We start from the raw sequence: 18,419 nt of genomic DNA on the forward strand, positions 1-18,419 counted from the left end.
GAGGGCCTGTTGTTCTTAATTTGGAAGTAAAATTTGTAAATGAAGAATATGTTGCCACCAGAACCCGAAAAGACTAGTAGATGTTGGATGTGTCCATAATGAGTGTGTCAAACAAATGTCCTCGGCGGGTGTCCTCCATGTAACGTTCTACCTGTGTTCCCGGAGAACGGCGGAGGCAGTGACCGTCTCACTTGCGACGGTTGTGCGCACCGGCTAAGCTGCTGAGCGCGTGGGGAGCCTGGCAAAGGAGTACTGGGCCCCTCCGGGAGGGAAGGCTCCCCAGGCGGCTGAGGGGCTGCGGAACAGTCACCGAGCGCAGCACATTAGCCAAATCTATCCGAGAAAGTATTTCCAGGTGGTTGATTGGATAGAAGCAGCAGTTCTGATAGTACAGTATTGGGTATTGAGTATGTGGCCTTAAGGGATGGGACCCACAGCATTAAGGTTGCGGTCATCCACCAAGAAGCACCATTTATTTTTTCCAGGTGTAAGGACAGGCAGACTTGGGCTGTCAAATGGAGAAGCAGTCAGGAAAATCACCCCTTTATTAATGAGATTTTCTATACCATACTGTTTTAATCCTTGAAGGCCCCGTTTTCTCAAACGACTCCTTTACGTTGGGTCATATTAACTATTTTAATTGGGCACCCATGGAATTTTATTTATCAAGTCAACTTGTAGGTACCAAAGACGCTTTAATTCCAACTTGTTATTCATTATATTGGAGCACCTATGCCCGCTATGAGATATTTTCGGGCAATCAGTACTATGAATATGGGAAATTTAGGCAAGGCTATACTTGAAGCATACCTATTTTTTCTCTATATTTAGCTACTTTCCTAAGATTACAGGGGATACAATGTTTAAATTTAGTGGCATTTACAGGTATAACTATAATTCGAGTATTTATTAAGTCCATGAAATTTTGTCAACTGTTGGGTGCTAGATATTTTTGTATTCCTTTATATATTTTAAATATTTTGAACTTTGTTCTTGGACTTAAGTTACTTGGAAAGAATGTGATCTTTCAGGTGTTGCTTTTCATTTCCTTTCCCTGGCATTGAGTTGCTTCCTCTCACATGTGTGTATCTCAGCTGCATTTTGAGGGGAGTCTGACGATTTCTAGGTACCTCTTTGTGTAGCAATCTCTTGTCTGGTATTTTGCCTTGAGAACTCTACTTGCTTTGACTCCTGTGTCTGCCTGATTCCTGACAGCTGACTGCCTGCCTCCGCAGACTCCTAACTGCTCTTCAACGGAGAGAGACTGCCTGTGTGCCCCTGCTCTGCACCACAGCCTCACAGCTCTCTCCAGGTAGTAAGTAAGCTCGTGGCAACCATAAGACTTACCTCTTCTGTTTGTCATCTCCCAGGAATCACTGTTCTTCGTTGCCTGATGTCCAGTGTCTTGAAAACCACTGTTTCTTATGTTTTGTCCAGATTCTAGTTGTTTTGAACAAGAGGTATATCCAATTCCTATTACTCCATTTTGGCTGGAAGAAAAAGCCATTATGTGAGTGGTTCTTGAAACCAACAATGGTTGAAGTACAGAGATTGCAGGTGATTTGCCTATTCAAAAAATTAGGCTAGTTTAAGGTTACCCCTAGTCTGGGGCAAAGATATTCTCGTTTATTATCATCAGACAGTGTGGGGGACTAGGAGAGACCATGCCCTCCATGAATAGTGCCTAACTGCAATGTGTTTTATCTGTGCACCTGTGGAAATACATCCCTCTGGAACACAGCACCCATTGGGTTTGTGTGAGTAGAAACATGGCATGGTGGTTTACTGGTAATCACTTCCCTGGGACTGATTCCCAGCTGCAGATTCCAACTTCTCTCAAGGCAGATTTCTCTCTGTTTAGTGGAGAAAAGAAAGATTGGGCTGAGGCGGCTTGGACATGAATGCTGATCCTTTCACTTAAAAACCATGTGGCCTTTGGCAAGTTATTTAACCATGAAAAGTCACTTACCCATCATTATTTCATTGTAAAATGATACTCTAACAATCTCATGAGGTTGTGTAAAAATAAAGAAAAAAAAGAAATGAAAGAGTGCTTTGAAAATTAGAAAGAATATAGCTATTTAAAATTTTTTTGTTGCTCTTTTGCAAAATAAAATTATCTCCACTGTCATTGATTTATATGCCAGAATTCCAAACACTACAGGGAGTGACAAAATGCTGGAAATGAATTATACTTATGTCACCCACACGAAGTTAATTTTTCCCCCCGCTTCCTTCATATTTTATTTAACAAACAAGCTGGGATTAGACTTTTTTTGGAGCATATGCTATTTGAAGAGAAGCAATTTATCAACATGTTAGATATTGAAATATATATAGGAAAAGGTATGTGTATTAAATTCAAAGAGAGCTGATTAAGAATCCTGGCCTCACCTCTTAGAAGCTGGGTGAGCTTGGTCAAATTTTGTATTTATTTGAAATTTAATTTTTTATATAGAATGGGGCTTATAATACCTACTTAATAGGACTGGAGTAGGGAGTAAATGAGTATCTATCTATCTATCATCTATCTATCTATCTATCTATCTATCTATCTATCTATCTATCTATCTATCTATCATCTATCTATCTATCTATCTATCTATCTATCTATCTATCTATCTATCTATATCTATCTATCATCTATCTATCTATCTATCTATCTATCTATCTATCTATCTATCTATCTATCTATCTATCTATCTATCTATCTATCTATATCTATCTATCATCTATCTATCTATCTATCTATCTATCTATCTATCTATCTATCTATCTATCTATCTATCTATCTATCATCTATCTATCTATCTATCATCTATCATCTATCTAGCATCATCATCATCATCATCTATTTATGTCTAATCTATTCATCCTCTATCTATAGACTGAGTTAATGACATATCGTAGATTCTTAGTAATGTTTATTGAGACATTAACATTTTGATAGTTGACAACTAATATTAAATTTAAAAGTTTTCACATCTTCATTCTTTTTTAATAATATTATATGTGTGTGTGTGTATTTAATCGTCACCCAAGGATATTTTCTCCATTGCTTTTCAAAGAAAGTGGAAGCGGGGAAGAGAGAGAGAGAGAGAGAGAGAAACCTGAATGTGAGAGAGACACATGGATTGGTTGCCTCCCGCATGCGCCCCGAGGGGGGCTGGAGATCGAGCCTGCAACCGAGGTGCCCTTGACCAGAATTGAACCAGAGACCCTTCAGTCCTCAGGCCGATGCTCCAACCACTGAGCCAAACCGGCCAGAGCTAATAACATATTTTTGAGATATAATTTACATGCCCTAAAATTTGCCCCTTTACAGAGTTGTGCAACCATAAACACTTTCTAACTTTAGAATATTTCATCACTCCAAAAAGGAACTCTGTACCCACAAGCAGTCACTCCACGTTGTCCCCTTTCCCCAGCACTTGGCAACCACTAATGTACTTTCTGTCTCTATAAATGTGCCTGCTCTGAACATTTCATATAATTGGAGTTGTGTACTATGTGGCTCTTTGTGACTTCCTGGGATTTTGATAGAAACTGTTCTGATTCTGTAGATCAATTTGAAGAGGAATACTATCTTAACAATATTTTGTGTTCCAATGCATGAAGATGGGTTGACTTTCCATTTATTCAGATTTTTCCCCCCAACAATATTTTGTAGTTGTCAATGTAAAATTCTTGCTTGTATATAGAAATACGATTGATTTTTGTATATCTTGTATGCTGAAACTTGGCTGAATTTATTTTTTAGTTCTAATAGCTTTTTAGTGGATTCTTTAGAATTTCTATGTATAAGAGCATGCCATCTGTTAACAAAGGTAGTTTTGCTTCTTGCTTTCCTATCTGAATGCCTTTTCTTTCTTTTACTTGCCTAATTGCCCTAATTAGAATCTCCAGTACAATTTTGAATAGAAATGGTAAGAGTAAGCATGTTTGCCTTGTTCATGCTCTTAAGGGCGAAAACATTCAGTCTTTCATCAAGTGTGATGTTAGCTGTGCGTTTTTCATAGTCGCCTTTAATGAGGTTGAGGATGCTTCCTTCTCTTCATAGTTAGGGGTGTGTGTGTGTGTTGAAACATAAAAGGGGGTTTTTCAAATGGTTTTTACCCATCTATGGACTTGATCATGTGATTTTCCCCCTTTTTTCTATTAATATGTTGTATTGCATTTATTGACTTTTATATTTTAAACCACTATTGTGTTCCTGGGATAAATCATACTTGGACATAATACATAATCTTAATATGCTGTTGACTGGTTTGCTAGTTTTTTGTTGAGGATTTTTGTGTCTGCATTAACAAGAAATGTTGTTCTGTGGTTTTTCTTATAATGTCTTTGTCTAGCCTTTTTCCCAGTACCATTTATTTTTCCTAGAATCTGGAGACAATTAACTGTAGCAAGATAGAGTTCAATACGATTTAAACCTCACTTTAGGTTCTTTAAACTACCTCAGTATTTTTAAATGTGAATTCACATTCCAGTAAAACTGGAAAACTAAAATTTGACATGCCAACAAATTCATTCGATATTGATGTAACTACAAGATTTTATATGTAACATGTAGACCTTAATATAACAGAATTTGGCCTTCATAAACTAGTGCACACATAAACAAAGTTAGTCTTTGCTTATCTGTCCTAAGCTATTCAGTGTTACACCAACAGAAGTCCTCCCATAGCTTTTCCTATGTAAACAGATGATTCCTCCCCTTAAGATAAATTATTATTGAAATTTCTACTTCTCCCTTAATTTCTGTCACTTTTGCTTCATGTATTTGGAGACTCCCTCGTGCATATGTGTTTATAGTTCTTATGTTACCCTGATAGATTGATGTCTTTATCATTGTAATACATCCTTTTTGTCTCTAGTAACAGTTTTCGTCTTAAATTCTATTTTGTCTGATATTAATATAACTACTACAATTTTCTTTTTTAACAGTTTCATTGAGCTATAACTCATGTACCATACAATTCACCCATTTAAAGTTTAAACTTTACTGATTTTTACTTTGTGCACAGACTGGTGCAATCTTCACCACAATCAACTTTCAAACATTTTCATACCCCCAAAAGAAAACCCATTCCATTAGCAGTCACTGCTCATTTCCCCCTCAATCCTTCCAGTCCTGTGCAGCCACTCTTATACTTTGTTTTATATAGATTTGCTTATTCTGGACATTTATATGAATAAAATCACACAACATGTCATCTTGTTTGCCTGGCTTCTTTCACTTAGCATAAGGTTTTCAAGATTCATCGGTGTTATAGCAAATATTAGTTCTTCATTCCTTTATTATTGTTGGCTTTTTTAATGTAAAAAACACATAACATAAAATTTACCATCTTAACTATTTTTAATTGTATAATATAATAGTGATAATTATATGCACATTGTGGTACAACAGATCTCTAGAACTTTTTTGTCTTGTAAAACTGAAAATCTATACTCATAAACAACAACTTTATTTTCTCCCTCCCCTGAGCCCCTGGCAATTACCATTATACTTTCTGTTTCTAAGAGTTTGATTACTTTAGATACCTGATATAAATTAAATCATACAGTATTTGTCTTTTTGTGACTGGTTTATTTTTATTTAGCATGATAAACAAAGTTTATTCATGTTGTAAAATGGACATAACAGAATTTCCTCCTTTTTGAAGGCTCAGTAATATTCCATTGTATATACCACATTTTCTTTATGAATAATGCCACAATAAACATAGGTGTGCAAATATATTTGTGAGATCCTGTTCTCAATTCTTTTCAATATATAACCAGAAGTGGGATTGCTGGATTATATAGTAACTCTATTTTTAATTTTTGAAGAATCTCCATACTGTTTTCCATAATGTTTGCACCATTTTAGATTCTCACCATCAATGCACAAGGGTTCTAATTTCTCTATATCCTTGCCAACACTTACAATTTTCTGTTTTTGTTTTTGTTTGTTTTTTATAGTGGCCATCTCAATGGATGTGAGGTGATATCTCAATGTGCTTTTGATTTTTATCTCCCTGATGATTAGTGATATGGAGCATCTTTTCATATGCCTGTTGGCCATTAGTATATCTTCTTTGGAGAAATGTCTCTTTAAGTCTATTTTAAAATCAGGTTAGTTGTTGTTGTTGAGCTCTAGTCCTTACATGTTATGGATGCTACTCCTTAGCATTATATGGATTGCAAGTACTTTCTCCCATTTTGTAGGTTGCCTGTTCATTTGTTGTTTCCTTTGCTGTGGGAAACTTTTTAAGTGTGATGTAGTCTTATTTGTCTATTGATTGCTTTCGTTGCCTGTGCTCTTGGTGTCATAGCCATGAAATCACTGCCAAATCCAAGGTCATGAATCTTTCCCCCATGTTTTACACTTCTAGGAATTTTATAGTTTCAGGTTCTACACTTAGGTCTTTAGCCCATTTTGAGTTAGTATGGTATAAGACAAGGCTTTATCTTTTTTCTTTTGCATGTAGGTATCCAGTTTTTCAGTACTGTTTGATAAAAAGAATCATATATTTCATTCCTTTTTATTGCCAAATAATATAACCTTGTATGACTGTATCAGCTTTTACTTATCCATTCTTCAGTTGAAGAACATTTAAATTGTTTTCACATTTGGGCTATTATGAATAATGTTTCCACAAACATTAGTATGCAAGTTTTTATGTGAACATTGTTTTCATTTCTCTTGGATTTATGCCTAGGAGTTGAATTGCTTGGTAGCTCTATGTTTAACCTTTGAGTAACTGTCAAACTGCTTTCCAAGTGGCCGCACCTATGATGGGTTTAATTTCTCCATATCTTCATCAACACACACACACAACCATCCAAATAAGTAAAAGTTGTAGTTCTGACTTGCATTTACCTAGTGATTAGTGTTGTTGAACAATCTTTTTACGTGCCTACTGGCCATTTGTAAATCATCTTTGGAGAAATTTCTATTAAAATCCTTTCTCCATTTTCCAACTGGATTATTTGTCTTTTGTCGTCGAATTGTAAGAGTTCTTTGTATACTAGATACTAGATCCTTAACAGATATATGATTTGCAGATATTCTTTCCAATTCTGTGGGTTGTCTTTTGATTCTCTTGACTATCTGCTTAGTTTTATAATTATTGCTTCAGGTGGTTGTCTTTTAAATCAGATAGGAAGAGAATTTTATAAGCAAAAATGCATTTATACTGTCTTTCATATTGACCTCTGTAGTTACCTTTACCAGTGCTCCTTATTTTTTCATGTGGATTTGAATTTACTTTGTAGTGTCCAATCGTTCCAGCCTGAAGAAATTCCTTTAGTATTTCTTATAGGGCAGGTCTGTTAGTAATACATTCATTTATTTTTTTTTTCTGGGATTGCCTTAACTTCTCATTGTTTAAAGAACACATTTTCAAGATAAAGAATTCTTTGTCGCTAGTCCTTTGATAGTCTCATCATCAGAATGTCAACCCACCTCCTTTTGGCCTCCATAGTTTCTGATAAGAAGCTGGCTGTTGATCTTATTGAAGATCCCTCACTCGTGACGTGCCCACCCCATCTGCTGCGCCAGCCCCCTTTGGCTTTCAACACTGTGACTATTGTGTTTCTAGCTGTTATTCTCTTGGCGTTTATACTACTTAGAGTTTGTTGAAGTTCTTCAATATGTGAAGTAATATTTTTTTTTAATTTTTGAATTGCTCAGCCATTATATTTTCAAATATTTTTGTCTCTTCTCTGTCCTTACTCTTTTTTCCCCTATTATGCATATATTAGTACACTTAATGGTGTCCCACGGACCTCTGAGACTCTTTATTTTCCTTCCTTTTTAAAAAATCTTTTTCGTTCCTCAGAGTAGATAATCTCAAAATTGGTCTATTTTCAAGTTCAGTGATTCTCTTTTAATGCTAGCTCAGATCTGCTTTTGAAATGGTCAAAAGCTCAGAAATAAGAGAAGCAAAACCCAATGAATCACCAAAGTAATAATTAGTAAATTTTATTGTGCATACATCAAAAAGACAGTTTGCAAACTGGGAGCTCTCAAACCAAAACTGAAATAAGATGTGGGTATATTGTTATAAGGCAGCTGATATAGTAATAAGACATTGCCTGTCTGTTCTTCACAGCGGTTGGCTATAATATTAGCATTTTTTAAAACAATAGGGAATTGGTCAATGGTTACATCATGTGAACCTTGGGAAACAGTTCGTGTTTTGCTTGTGATTTCCAGAGACCTAAGCAAGAAGTGACCCAGGTCAAGTTAGTTTTGCAAAAAATAAGCTAAATTAAGCTTTGCTTGTATGACTAAACTGGTTTTGCCAGCCTAAGGGATTTTCGTGGTTGATCTGTGTTTGTTTTTTATTTTAATAATACTCTCAAGTAAAATTTTAATTTTAGTTATCGTACTTTTAAATTCATAATTTATATTGGGTTATCTTTCTATAATTTCTATCTCTTTATTGATTGTGGTAGGCAGAATAACAGCCCCCTAAAGATACCCACATTTTAATCCCTATAACCTTTAAATATATTACCCTACATGGCCAAAGGGACTTTGTAGATGCGATTAAGTTATGGATCTGAGATGGGGAGATTATTCTGGATTATCCCGATGGGCCATTTTTCTTAAATAAATAAATCTTCCTTGGAACTGTTGCAAATCTCTGGTTAATTTTCAGAGTTGTGAAAATGTTTATTTGGCATTTATACCTAGCATCCTTATTGCTTTCATGAAGGAGCAGTTTTCTGAGGTCCTTACTGTGCCATTCTGAAAGTGCTTCCCCTACATCTTTATACTTGACAGGCCTGGAAAGAAGAGACTCAAGATTATTTACTGGTCAGATGCTATGAGAAAATCACGCTTTCCTTATTTTGAAGGCTGAAGGTTTCATGCTCTGAAATAGGTGTCGCCGTTGTGGATGAAAAAGGGGCCACACACTAAACCTGACAAGCTCAGCGGAGGCCTGCATGGTGGCCTTGCAAACTCAGAGACCTAAAGTAACCACATAGGTTGGTCTGAAATTTAAACTTTCTAACAAAAAGCAGATCATAGTGACCCGTCAAGGCCCGGGATCTTCCTGCCTGTCTCTTCTTTTGACCATCTGAGAACTCCACACTCTGCTGGTATTTCGATAGTATGTTAGACATGTGTCAGTTTTCTTTCTCAACTCCTATCTTTGTTAGTACTTCTCTTTTATTACATCTGGGTTATATAATCATTATTCTGGGCTTTCTCTCTTAATTGGACTATAAACTCCCTGAAGAAGAAATAGAGCTTCTTCATCTCTGTGCCCCTGATGAAACGCATCACCTGTTCTGCAGCAGGAGCCCTTGCTTGGAGAAAGGACAACTATTGAAATAGTGGTTTAACTCATAGGGGTCTGTGTTTTTTTACAGGTCATGAAACACCTACTCTGAAGTTATTCCCAAGATGAAGAGGTTTTTAATATGAGGAAATAGTTTTAAATATTACTCTTTTCTCTGGAAATGGCCTCCTCTTGATCTCTGTCTTCTGAAAATAGAAATTCATGTTAAGATGCTACATTATTTAACTGATCAATCTCAAGGTCATTTTACTCCGCAGGGGGCTCATACATTAATTGGAGAAGGGCATGACATTTTAACTGCCATCCACACGAATTAGAACCTACTTAGACATGGAGATTGTTGCTGCTGCTGCTTAGGGACACACAACATTCCATTTAAAGACAGATTGTTCAGAATAAAATACTGAATAAAAATTGAAGGAGAAAAGGAAGGTCCTTTTAGAATCTCAGTTCATCCCCTTTTAATTTTCTTCATTAGAAATTTGTTTTTTCATAAGCAACTGTGGAGTTAGAGTTGTAGAATCCTAGTGCCACCGCTCCCCATCTGTGTGACTTTGGGGATATTACTTTGGGGATATTTATAAGCTTCACACTTATAAAATGGGGATAACACCTTCCTTAAATATGTAATAATGTGTATATATATAACGTATTCAATGCATAGTTATTCTGAAACTTTATTGTGTCTAAGACTAGGACCTACACCTTTCACAAAAGTTAACTCTAAATGTATCATAGGCCCAACTCTAAAATGCAATACAATTCAATTTGTTGGGGATAATATAAGAGAAGATCTAGATGACCTTGAGTTTGACAACGAGTTTTAGAAATATGCCAAAAGCACAATTCACAAAAGAAAGAAAACTGGTAAGTTGAACTTTATGAAAATAAAATACTTCTACTCTGTGAAGGACACTGTTAAGGGAATGAAAAGACAAGCCACACACTGGGAGAAAATATTTGCAAAGCCTTACCTGTTGCCCATCCCATCCTTTGCACCAAGAGGCCAGCGGTTCAATTCCTGGTCAGGGCACCTGCAGTAGGGGCCATGCAGGAGGCAGCCGACCAGTGTTTCTCTGATGTTTCTCTCTCTCTCTCTCTCTTCCTCTCACTCTCAAATCAATAAAACATATTTTTAAAACTTCTAAAAAACTTGTATCTGCTAGAGGATTTATATCCAAAATATACAAAAACTTTTTATACAAAATATACAAAGAAGTCTTTTTATTTTATTTTTAAATCCTCACCCAAGGATATGTTTTTATTGATTTTAGAGAGAAAGGAAGGAGATAGAGAGAGAGGGGCTGCGGAACATCGATCTAAGAGAGAAATGGATTGGTTGTCTCCCGTGCCCACCCTGGCTGGGAATTGAACCCACAACCTTTTGGTGTACGGGATGACGCTCCAACCAGCTGAGCAACTCAACCAGGCCACAAAGAATTCTTAAAACTCCACAATAAAACAATATCTTAACTACAAAATGGGCAAAAGGTCTAAATAAACATCTCATTAAAGAAGATACACAGATAGTAAATAAGTATATAAAAAAAATGCTCAACATCTTGTGTCATCAGGGGATTGCAAATTAGAACAATAAGACACCTATTAGAATGGCCAAAATCCAAAATGCAACACCAAACTCTAGTGAGCATGTCAAGCAAGGGCAACTCTCATTTTTTGATGGTGGGAATGCAAAATGGCACAACCACTCTATTTATTTATTTGTATTTCAGATTATATTTCTTTATTTAAATTGTAGTTGACATACAATATTATATTCGTTTCAAGTGTGCAACATAAATGATTTGACATCATATACTTACGATGTGATCGTCACAATCAGTCTAATAGCCATCTGTCACCACACAAAGTGAATGCAATATTATTGACTATATCCCTATGCTGTATATTACATCCCCGTGACGTTTGTATTTTAAAACTAGAATTTTTACCTCTTGCTCTTCTTCACGTATTTCTACCATTCCCTTCCCTCCCTCTCCTCTGACAACCAATTTGTTCTCTATCTATGAGACTCTTTCTGTTTTATTTTGTTTGCTTTTTAGATTCCACATGTAAGTGAAATTGTATATTTGTCTTTCTCTGTCTGACTCATTTTACTCAGCACGATACCCTCCAGGTCCATCCACATTGTTGCAAATGGCAAGATTTTATATTCTGCTCTGGCTGACTAATTTCCACTTTTTCACATCTTCTTTATCCATTCATTTATCAGTGGACACCTAGTTTGACCCCATATCTTCGCTATTGTAAACAATGCTGCGATCAGCATATGAGTATACGTATCTTTTTGAATTAGTGTTTTTTATTTTCTTCAAAATACCCAGAATTGGAATTGTATGGTAGTTTTCTTTTTAATTTTTAATGAAATTCCACACGGTTTTCCATAGTGGCTACGCCAATTTAAAATGCAACAAGTAGTGCACAAGGGTTTCCTTCAACACTTGTTATTTGTTGACTTTTTTATAATAGTCATTCTATTATCGGGTGGAAGTGATACCTCATTGTAGTTTTGAATTTCCTTTTCCCTAATGACTAGTGATGTTGAGCATCTTTTCATATGTCTATTGGCCATCTGTATGTTCTCCTTGGAGAAATGTCTGTTGAGGCCCTTTGCCCATTTTTTTTTATTGGATTGTTTATTTCTCTGGTGTTGAGTTGTATGACTTCTTTAGATATTTTGGATATTAACCCTTTATCAGATACATAATTTGCAAATATCTTCTCCCATATAGTAGGTTGTCTTTTTAATTTGTTGCTCATTTCCACTGCTATGCAAAATGTTTTTAGTTTAATGTCGTCCCACTTGTTTGTTTTTGCTTTTGTTGCCCTTGCTCAGAGAGATATATCCAAAAAAATATTGCTAAGATCTATGTCAAAGTGTTTAAGTGTTTATTGCCTATGTTTTCTTCTGGGAGTTTTATGGTTTCAGATCTTACACTGAAGTATTAAATCGATGTTGAGTTTATTTTTATATATGGTGTCAGAAAGTGGTCCATTTTCATTTTGTTGCATGTAGCTGTCCAGTTTTCTTAACAGCATTTATTTTTCATTTCCCCATTGTATATTCCTGCCTCCTTTGTCATAGATTCATTGACCATATAAATGTGGGTTCATTTCTGGGCTCTCTATTCTGTTCCATTGATCTGTGTGCCTATTTTTGTGCCAGTACCATGCTGTTTTTGTGCCAATGCCATACTGTTTTGATTATTGTAGACTTATTGTATAGTTTTAAGTCAGGGAGCACAATATCTCCAACTTAGTTCTTCTTTCTCAAAATTTCTTTGACTATTTGGGGTCTTTTGTGGTTCCATATAAATTTTAAGATTATTTGTTCTCGTTCTGTGAAAAATGCCATTGGTGTTTAGACAGGGATTGCATTGTATCTGGAGATTGCTTTGGGTATATGGTCATTTTAACAATAATAATTCTTTCAGTCTATGAGCACTGTATCTCTTTCCATTTATTTGTGTAATCTTCAATTTCTTTCATCAGTGTGTGAGAGTTTTAAGATACAGGCCTTTCATCTCCTTAGTTAAATTTATTCCTAGGTATTTTATTCTTTATGATGCAATTATAAGTGAAATTGTGTTTTAAATTTCTGTTTCTTATAGTTTATTAGTGTATAGAAAATTCAACCAATTTTTGTATATTAATTTAAGATCCTGCAACTTTACTGAATTCATTTGTTAGCTCTAATAGTTTTTTTGGTGGAGTCTTTAGGGTTTGCTATATATAGTATCATGTCATCTGCAAATAGTGACAGTTTTACTTCTTCCTTTCCAATTTGGATGCTTTTCGTTTTATTATTTCTTTGGTTGCTGTGGCTAGAACTTCCAATACTATGTTGAATAAAAGTGGCGAGAGCGAGTATCTTTGTTTTCTTTCTGATATTAGAATAGCTTTCAGCTTTTCACCATTGAGAATGATGTTAGCAATGGATTTGTCATATATGGCCTTTGTTATGTTGAGGTATGTCCCCGCCATACCCACTTTATTGAGTTTTTATCATAAATGTATATTGAGTTTTGTCAAATGCTTTGTCTGCTTCTACTGAGAAATGGCTTTTATTTTTGGATTTGTTAATGTGGGGTACCAGGTTGATTGATTTGAGGATACTGAACCATTCTTGCATCCCTGTAATAAATCCCACTTGATCATGGTGTATGATCCTTTTAATATGTTGTTAAATTCAAGTTGCTAATATTTGTTGAGAATTTTTGCACCTGTGTTCATCAGGGATATTGTCCTATAATTTTCTTTTATTGTAGTGTCTTTGTTGGTTTTGGTATCAGGGTAATGCTGGCCTTGCAGAATGAGTTTGAAAGCACACCTTCCTCTTCAAATGTTTTGGAATGTTTTGGGAAGGAAAGGTATTAATTCTTCTTTAAATGTTTGTCATCTTGCTGTGGAGTTTCTATTTGAAGTGTTTTGATTACTGCTTCAATTTCATTGCTAGTAACTGGTCTGTTCAAATTATCTGTTTCAGTCTGACAAAATACTTATATCTGACAAAATAGACTTCAAAGCAAAGGCCAAAACAAGAGGCAAAGAAGGTCACTACATAATCCTAAGGGGATTGATCCAACAATGGGTTATAGCCCTTGTAAACATATATGCACCCAACGTAGGAGCACCTACATATGTAAAGAAAATCTTGGTAGGCATTAAGCAGGAGAAAAGAAGCAAAGTCAAAAAGAACAACCATCTAAAAAACACATTCAAACACTCTTTTGGGGAAGGATTTTCCCCCCAAACCAGAAGAACATTGTTCTGTGCAGGTGTCACCAGGAGCTGCAAAGTCCCACAGCCAGAGCCGCACCCGCCGGGGCCGCGCAGGGTGACGCTGCGCGGCTCCGGCCGCTAGGTGGCGCTCCGCGCGCGCCCGGGAAAAGAGCGGGGAGAGGGGGTCCCCGGGGAGCGGTGACTCGGGGCGGGGCCGCGAGGCTGCATAAAGGCGGGGGAGCGGCCCCGGGCGCGGCGCCCGCACGGTCGGTCTGAGGAGTCCCGTCCCAGGGTGATGGCATTTAGGCTGCCGACAGCGGTCCCAGCCTGTGGATGCCAGGTGTCCAGGCTGAGCCAGCGTCCCCAGAAGGGCCCCCGGGCTGCTGTGCAGGGAGAGAGGAGCGGGGCAGAGCACCGGTAAGCGGCTTTCCATGGCCTTACATTTGCCTTGAAAGGAGCGCGAGATCATGCCCGCTGTCCTGCGGAAGGGAGCCGCTTGAATATTTAAACACTTGATGTGATGCTTAATTAATAGAATCGGTCACTCGCTGTCTCTGAGCTAGGACTAGACGAAATGACAGATGATTACATTCCAGTAAAAACTTGTTACTGGTGATGAGAGTGACCGTCGGTTGTGCGGAGTTTGGAGGGCAAAGGGATTTTTGAATAAAAATCATGGGAGAGAGATTGGGCAACAAAGGAGTGATCTTGCTCCAGTTCTTGGCAAACTTAAATCCCTTGTTTCTTCATACTTTGCTTATGTGGAACTTATAAAACTGCTCTATCTAGTGATCAGATTGTGGGGAACTGCAAATGCAGAAGTCAGGGAGAATCCCCGTTGAGGGCAAAATGGTATTCTGAGTGTCTTAGTTTTAACATGTATGTGCAACTAAATTTATGAACTGAAGACAGTAACTTTTAATTTGTGATTATATTCAAATTAATGAATCACCTTGGTTACAATCATAACTATGGAGACTGAATCCTAGTGGATGTTAGAAGTGTTAGGACAAATGTTAGGAAGACATCTATCTTATTTGAAATATTAGAGGGACTGCTATGTAAAGTATATGATTGTCTAACCACTATACTGTATACCTGAAACTAATACAAAATAATGTTGAATGTAAACTGTAACTGAAAAATTTAAAAAGATTGTCCTGCTGTCCTAGAAATGAATAATTTAAATATTTGTATAAGCACAATGTTACTACCCTATCTAATAAGTGTAAAAAAAGTTACTAATGTCACCGAGGCATGACATTTAGGTTTATTTTAAATATTAGATTATAAAAAAAGAAGAAGTCCATCTGTTTCTCTTAAGAGAATGTGGACCTGTATACCCTTCAGAAATCTGAGTTCACTTGAGGAAAATGCAGTGCAGTAGTAGCCTTAGGATTGTGAAAATCCAGAAACTGGAAGGGGTTTTGTAGGTTGTGAGTTGGGAACACTTTTGAGAGTGAACCTGGGTGCCCCGACAACAAGCATAAAAAGCGAAACCGTGCCAGGCACGCTGAGACGTATGGTCACCCTGTTGAGAGGTCTGTGAAAGAAGGGGGGCCTAAAAGAAAGAGAGGACCAGAGGCTGGTGAAAATGTGAAGCCTGCACGCTAGAAGGACACTATTCCAGGGGTCCGGGTGCAAGGCTGGATGTATTGTGTTCTTTTTAAAAAAAAAAAAAATATATATATGTTTTTATTGATTTTAGAGAGGGGGGAGGGAGAGGGATAGCGAGGTAGAAACATCCATCGGCTGCCTCCTGCACGCCCCCTGCTGGGGGTTGAGCCCGCAACCCGGGCATGTGCCCTGACCGGGAATGGAACCGGCGACCGCTCGGTTCCCGGGGCGGCGCTCAGCCGCTGAGCCACCCCGGCCGGGTCGCACCGCGTTCTCACACAGGATTCCGACGCTCAGCGGATGCTCTGAGTCCCTTCACCCCCATTCTCAGGTTGTGCCGCGCTGCTTCGGTGGACCGTTAACCTCTCTGAATCTTGCATGCAAACCTGTTTTGCAGTCCATTTGCTGCGGAGAAGAGGAGCAATGAATTCCTCATTTCGCCTGTATTTCTTAGATCTCAACCTGAGCGCCGCCGAGGGCAACCTCTCGGGAGCAGCCGTCAGGAACAAGTCCGCGCCGTGTGAAGACATGGGCGTGGCCGTGGAGGTGTTTCTCACGCTGGGGCTGGTCAGCCTGCTGGAGAACATCCTGGTCATCGGCGCCGTGGTGAAGAACAAGAACCTGCACTCGCCCATGTACTTCTTCGTGTGCAGCCTGGCGGCGGCCGACATGCTGGTGAGCATGTCCAACGCCTGGGAGACCATCGCCATCTACCTGATACACAACAAGCACCTGGTGATCGCCGACGCCTTTGTGCGCCACATCGACAACGTGTTCGACTCCATGATCTGCATCTCGGTGGTGGCGTCCATGTGCAGCCTGCTGGCCATCGCGGTGGACCGCTACGTGACCATCTTCTACGCGCTGCGCTACCACCACATCATGACGGCGCGGCGCGCGGGCGCGGCCATCGCCTGCATCTGGGCCTTCTGCACCGGCTGCGGCAGCGTCTTCATCGTCTACTACGAGTCCACCTACGTCATCGTCTGCCTCGTGGCCATGTTCTTCACCATGCTCTTCCTCATGGCGGCGCTGTACATCCACATGTTCCTGCTGGCGCGGACGCACGTCAAGCAGATCGCCGCCCTGCCCGGCGGCGGCGCCGTGCGCCCCCGGACCAGCCTCAAGGGCGCCGTCACCCTCACCATGCTGCTGGGCATTTTCATCGTGTGCTGGGCGCCCTTCTTCCTGCACCTCATCCTCATGATCTCCTGCCCGCAGAACCTCTACTGCTCCTGCTTCATGGCGCACTTCAACATGTACCTCATCCTCATCATGTGCAACTCGGTGATCGACCCCCTGATCTACGCCTTCCGCAGCCAGGAGATGCGCAGGACCCTCAAGGAGATCGTGTGCTGCCAGGGCTTCCGGGCGCCCCGCGGGCCCCCCAGCAGGTAGCGCCCGCCGCCCCGCCCTCACCCGCGCGGGCGCCGGGCGGGCCACTGGGCGCGCGCCCTGCGTGCTCGCTTCTGCCCTGAGTTAGTGCTTCAGACGCATTTTCCCCCGTGTGGGCGGTGGTGTCGGAGGGGCACGCGCCACTTAGGCGCTTGGGAAATGGTCTGTGGCAGTTTGTCGTTGTCCTCTTCTCCTGCCCCGTGTTCTCCTGCCCCCCCCCCCTTCTGGGGCCCACCCCTCCCGCCCCTGAGCGCGCGGGGAAGGAAAGCGGGCGGTGCGGCCCGCGGCGGAGACCCTGCGGGCATCCCCGTGGCGCGGGACTGCTTTCCCGCCCGGAACCGCCGCCGCTCCCTATGTGCCTGAGACATGCACGCTTCTCAGGGTGAACCAGGGTGGTCCCTTTCTCCCCCACTTGAAACCCCCTGTTCATTTGTTATGGGCTTTCTCACCAGCTCCCCTTTCTTGAGCTTTCGGGTTTATGGCCTGTGCCCGTAATTGTCCAAGGATGGGATTCCTGAATTCTTCTTCTGTCAGTCATGTTTCTGCTTTTACCCAGATATAAAACTTCATTCTACAAACCCTGCGTCATGTGGTGTGAAAGTTTCTGTGACTCTTCTTACTGTCTTATTCTGACTCAGTCCAAGGTTTCCAAATGAGTGTTTCGGGGATATGTCACGGGCTCCAAGTGTCCCCCACGTCCCCCCCTCACACATACTCCCCACCCCCACTTGTAACACACACCCATAGCCAAGCCGGTTTTGACCTTCTCAGACTGGGCCTGTCTTTGAGTCCGAACCCCTGTCACTGTATACTTTGCACAGCACAGCTGAGTCCTGTAGCCAGAGGTCAGTGCCCGTCTCTAACCCAGGGAGCCCTGTCTTCTCCGGTGTAGACTGGAGTTTGAAAGTCTGAGTTCAGGTCCCGACTCTCATTAACAGGTGACGTCGCCCTAATCATCTCGTTTCAGCTTCCACGTCTGTGCCGACCTCATAGGATGGTCATGAGAACTGCATGCGAAAGTGTGAGGACACCTGGAAACTAGTGGAGCACCCTAGGGATTGGATATTTATTTTAAAGAACTGTCGCAGATGGGCTAAACACTAGGGGGTGGGGCAGCAGGCGGTGGTGAGAGCAGCAGCCTGGAAGCCAGGAGGCCTGCTGTGTCACAGAGCAGCTGTGTGACTCGTGGAATGTCTCCCACCTCTTGGTCTCAGTGTTATCTGAAGGGAAGGGCTTGGCCTTTATAGCTCTGGTATTCCGTTCGATTATCTTTGTGTTAGTGACTTCTTTTTTGTTTTAAATATTCACATCTATACTGTTCCCAGTGAAGGGAAAGTATACATAAAGCAGTGGACTAATAGG

General features: G+C 40.0%; 1 protein-coding gene across 1 annotated transcript; it reads left to right on the top strand.

Moving 5' to 3' along the window:
* The first annotated feature begins 16,059 nt into the window (after nucleotides 1–16,059).
* On the top strand, nucleotides 16,060–17,060 carry MC5R (melanocortin 5 receptor). The gene has a single exon (XM_016197357.2). The coding sequence runs from the start codon at nucleotides 16,086–16,088 to the stop codon at nucleotides 17,058–17,060; it is 975 nt and encodes a 324-aa protein (XP_016052843.2). The 5' UTR covers nucleotides 16,060–16,085.
* Nucleotides 17,061–18,419: the final 1,359 nt, after the last annotated feature.

Source organism: Miniopterus natalensis, chromosome 7, assembly GCF_054644295.1.
Source record: "Miniopterus natalensis isolate mMinNat1 chromosome 7, mMinNat1.hap1, whole genome shotgun sequence".
Taxonomy (NCBI): domain Eukaryota; kingdom Metazoa; phylum Chordata; class Mammalia; order Chiroptera; family Miniopteridae; genus Miniopterus; species Miniopterus natalensis.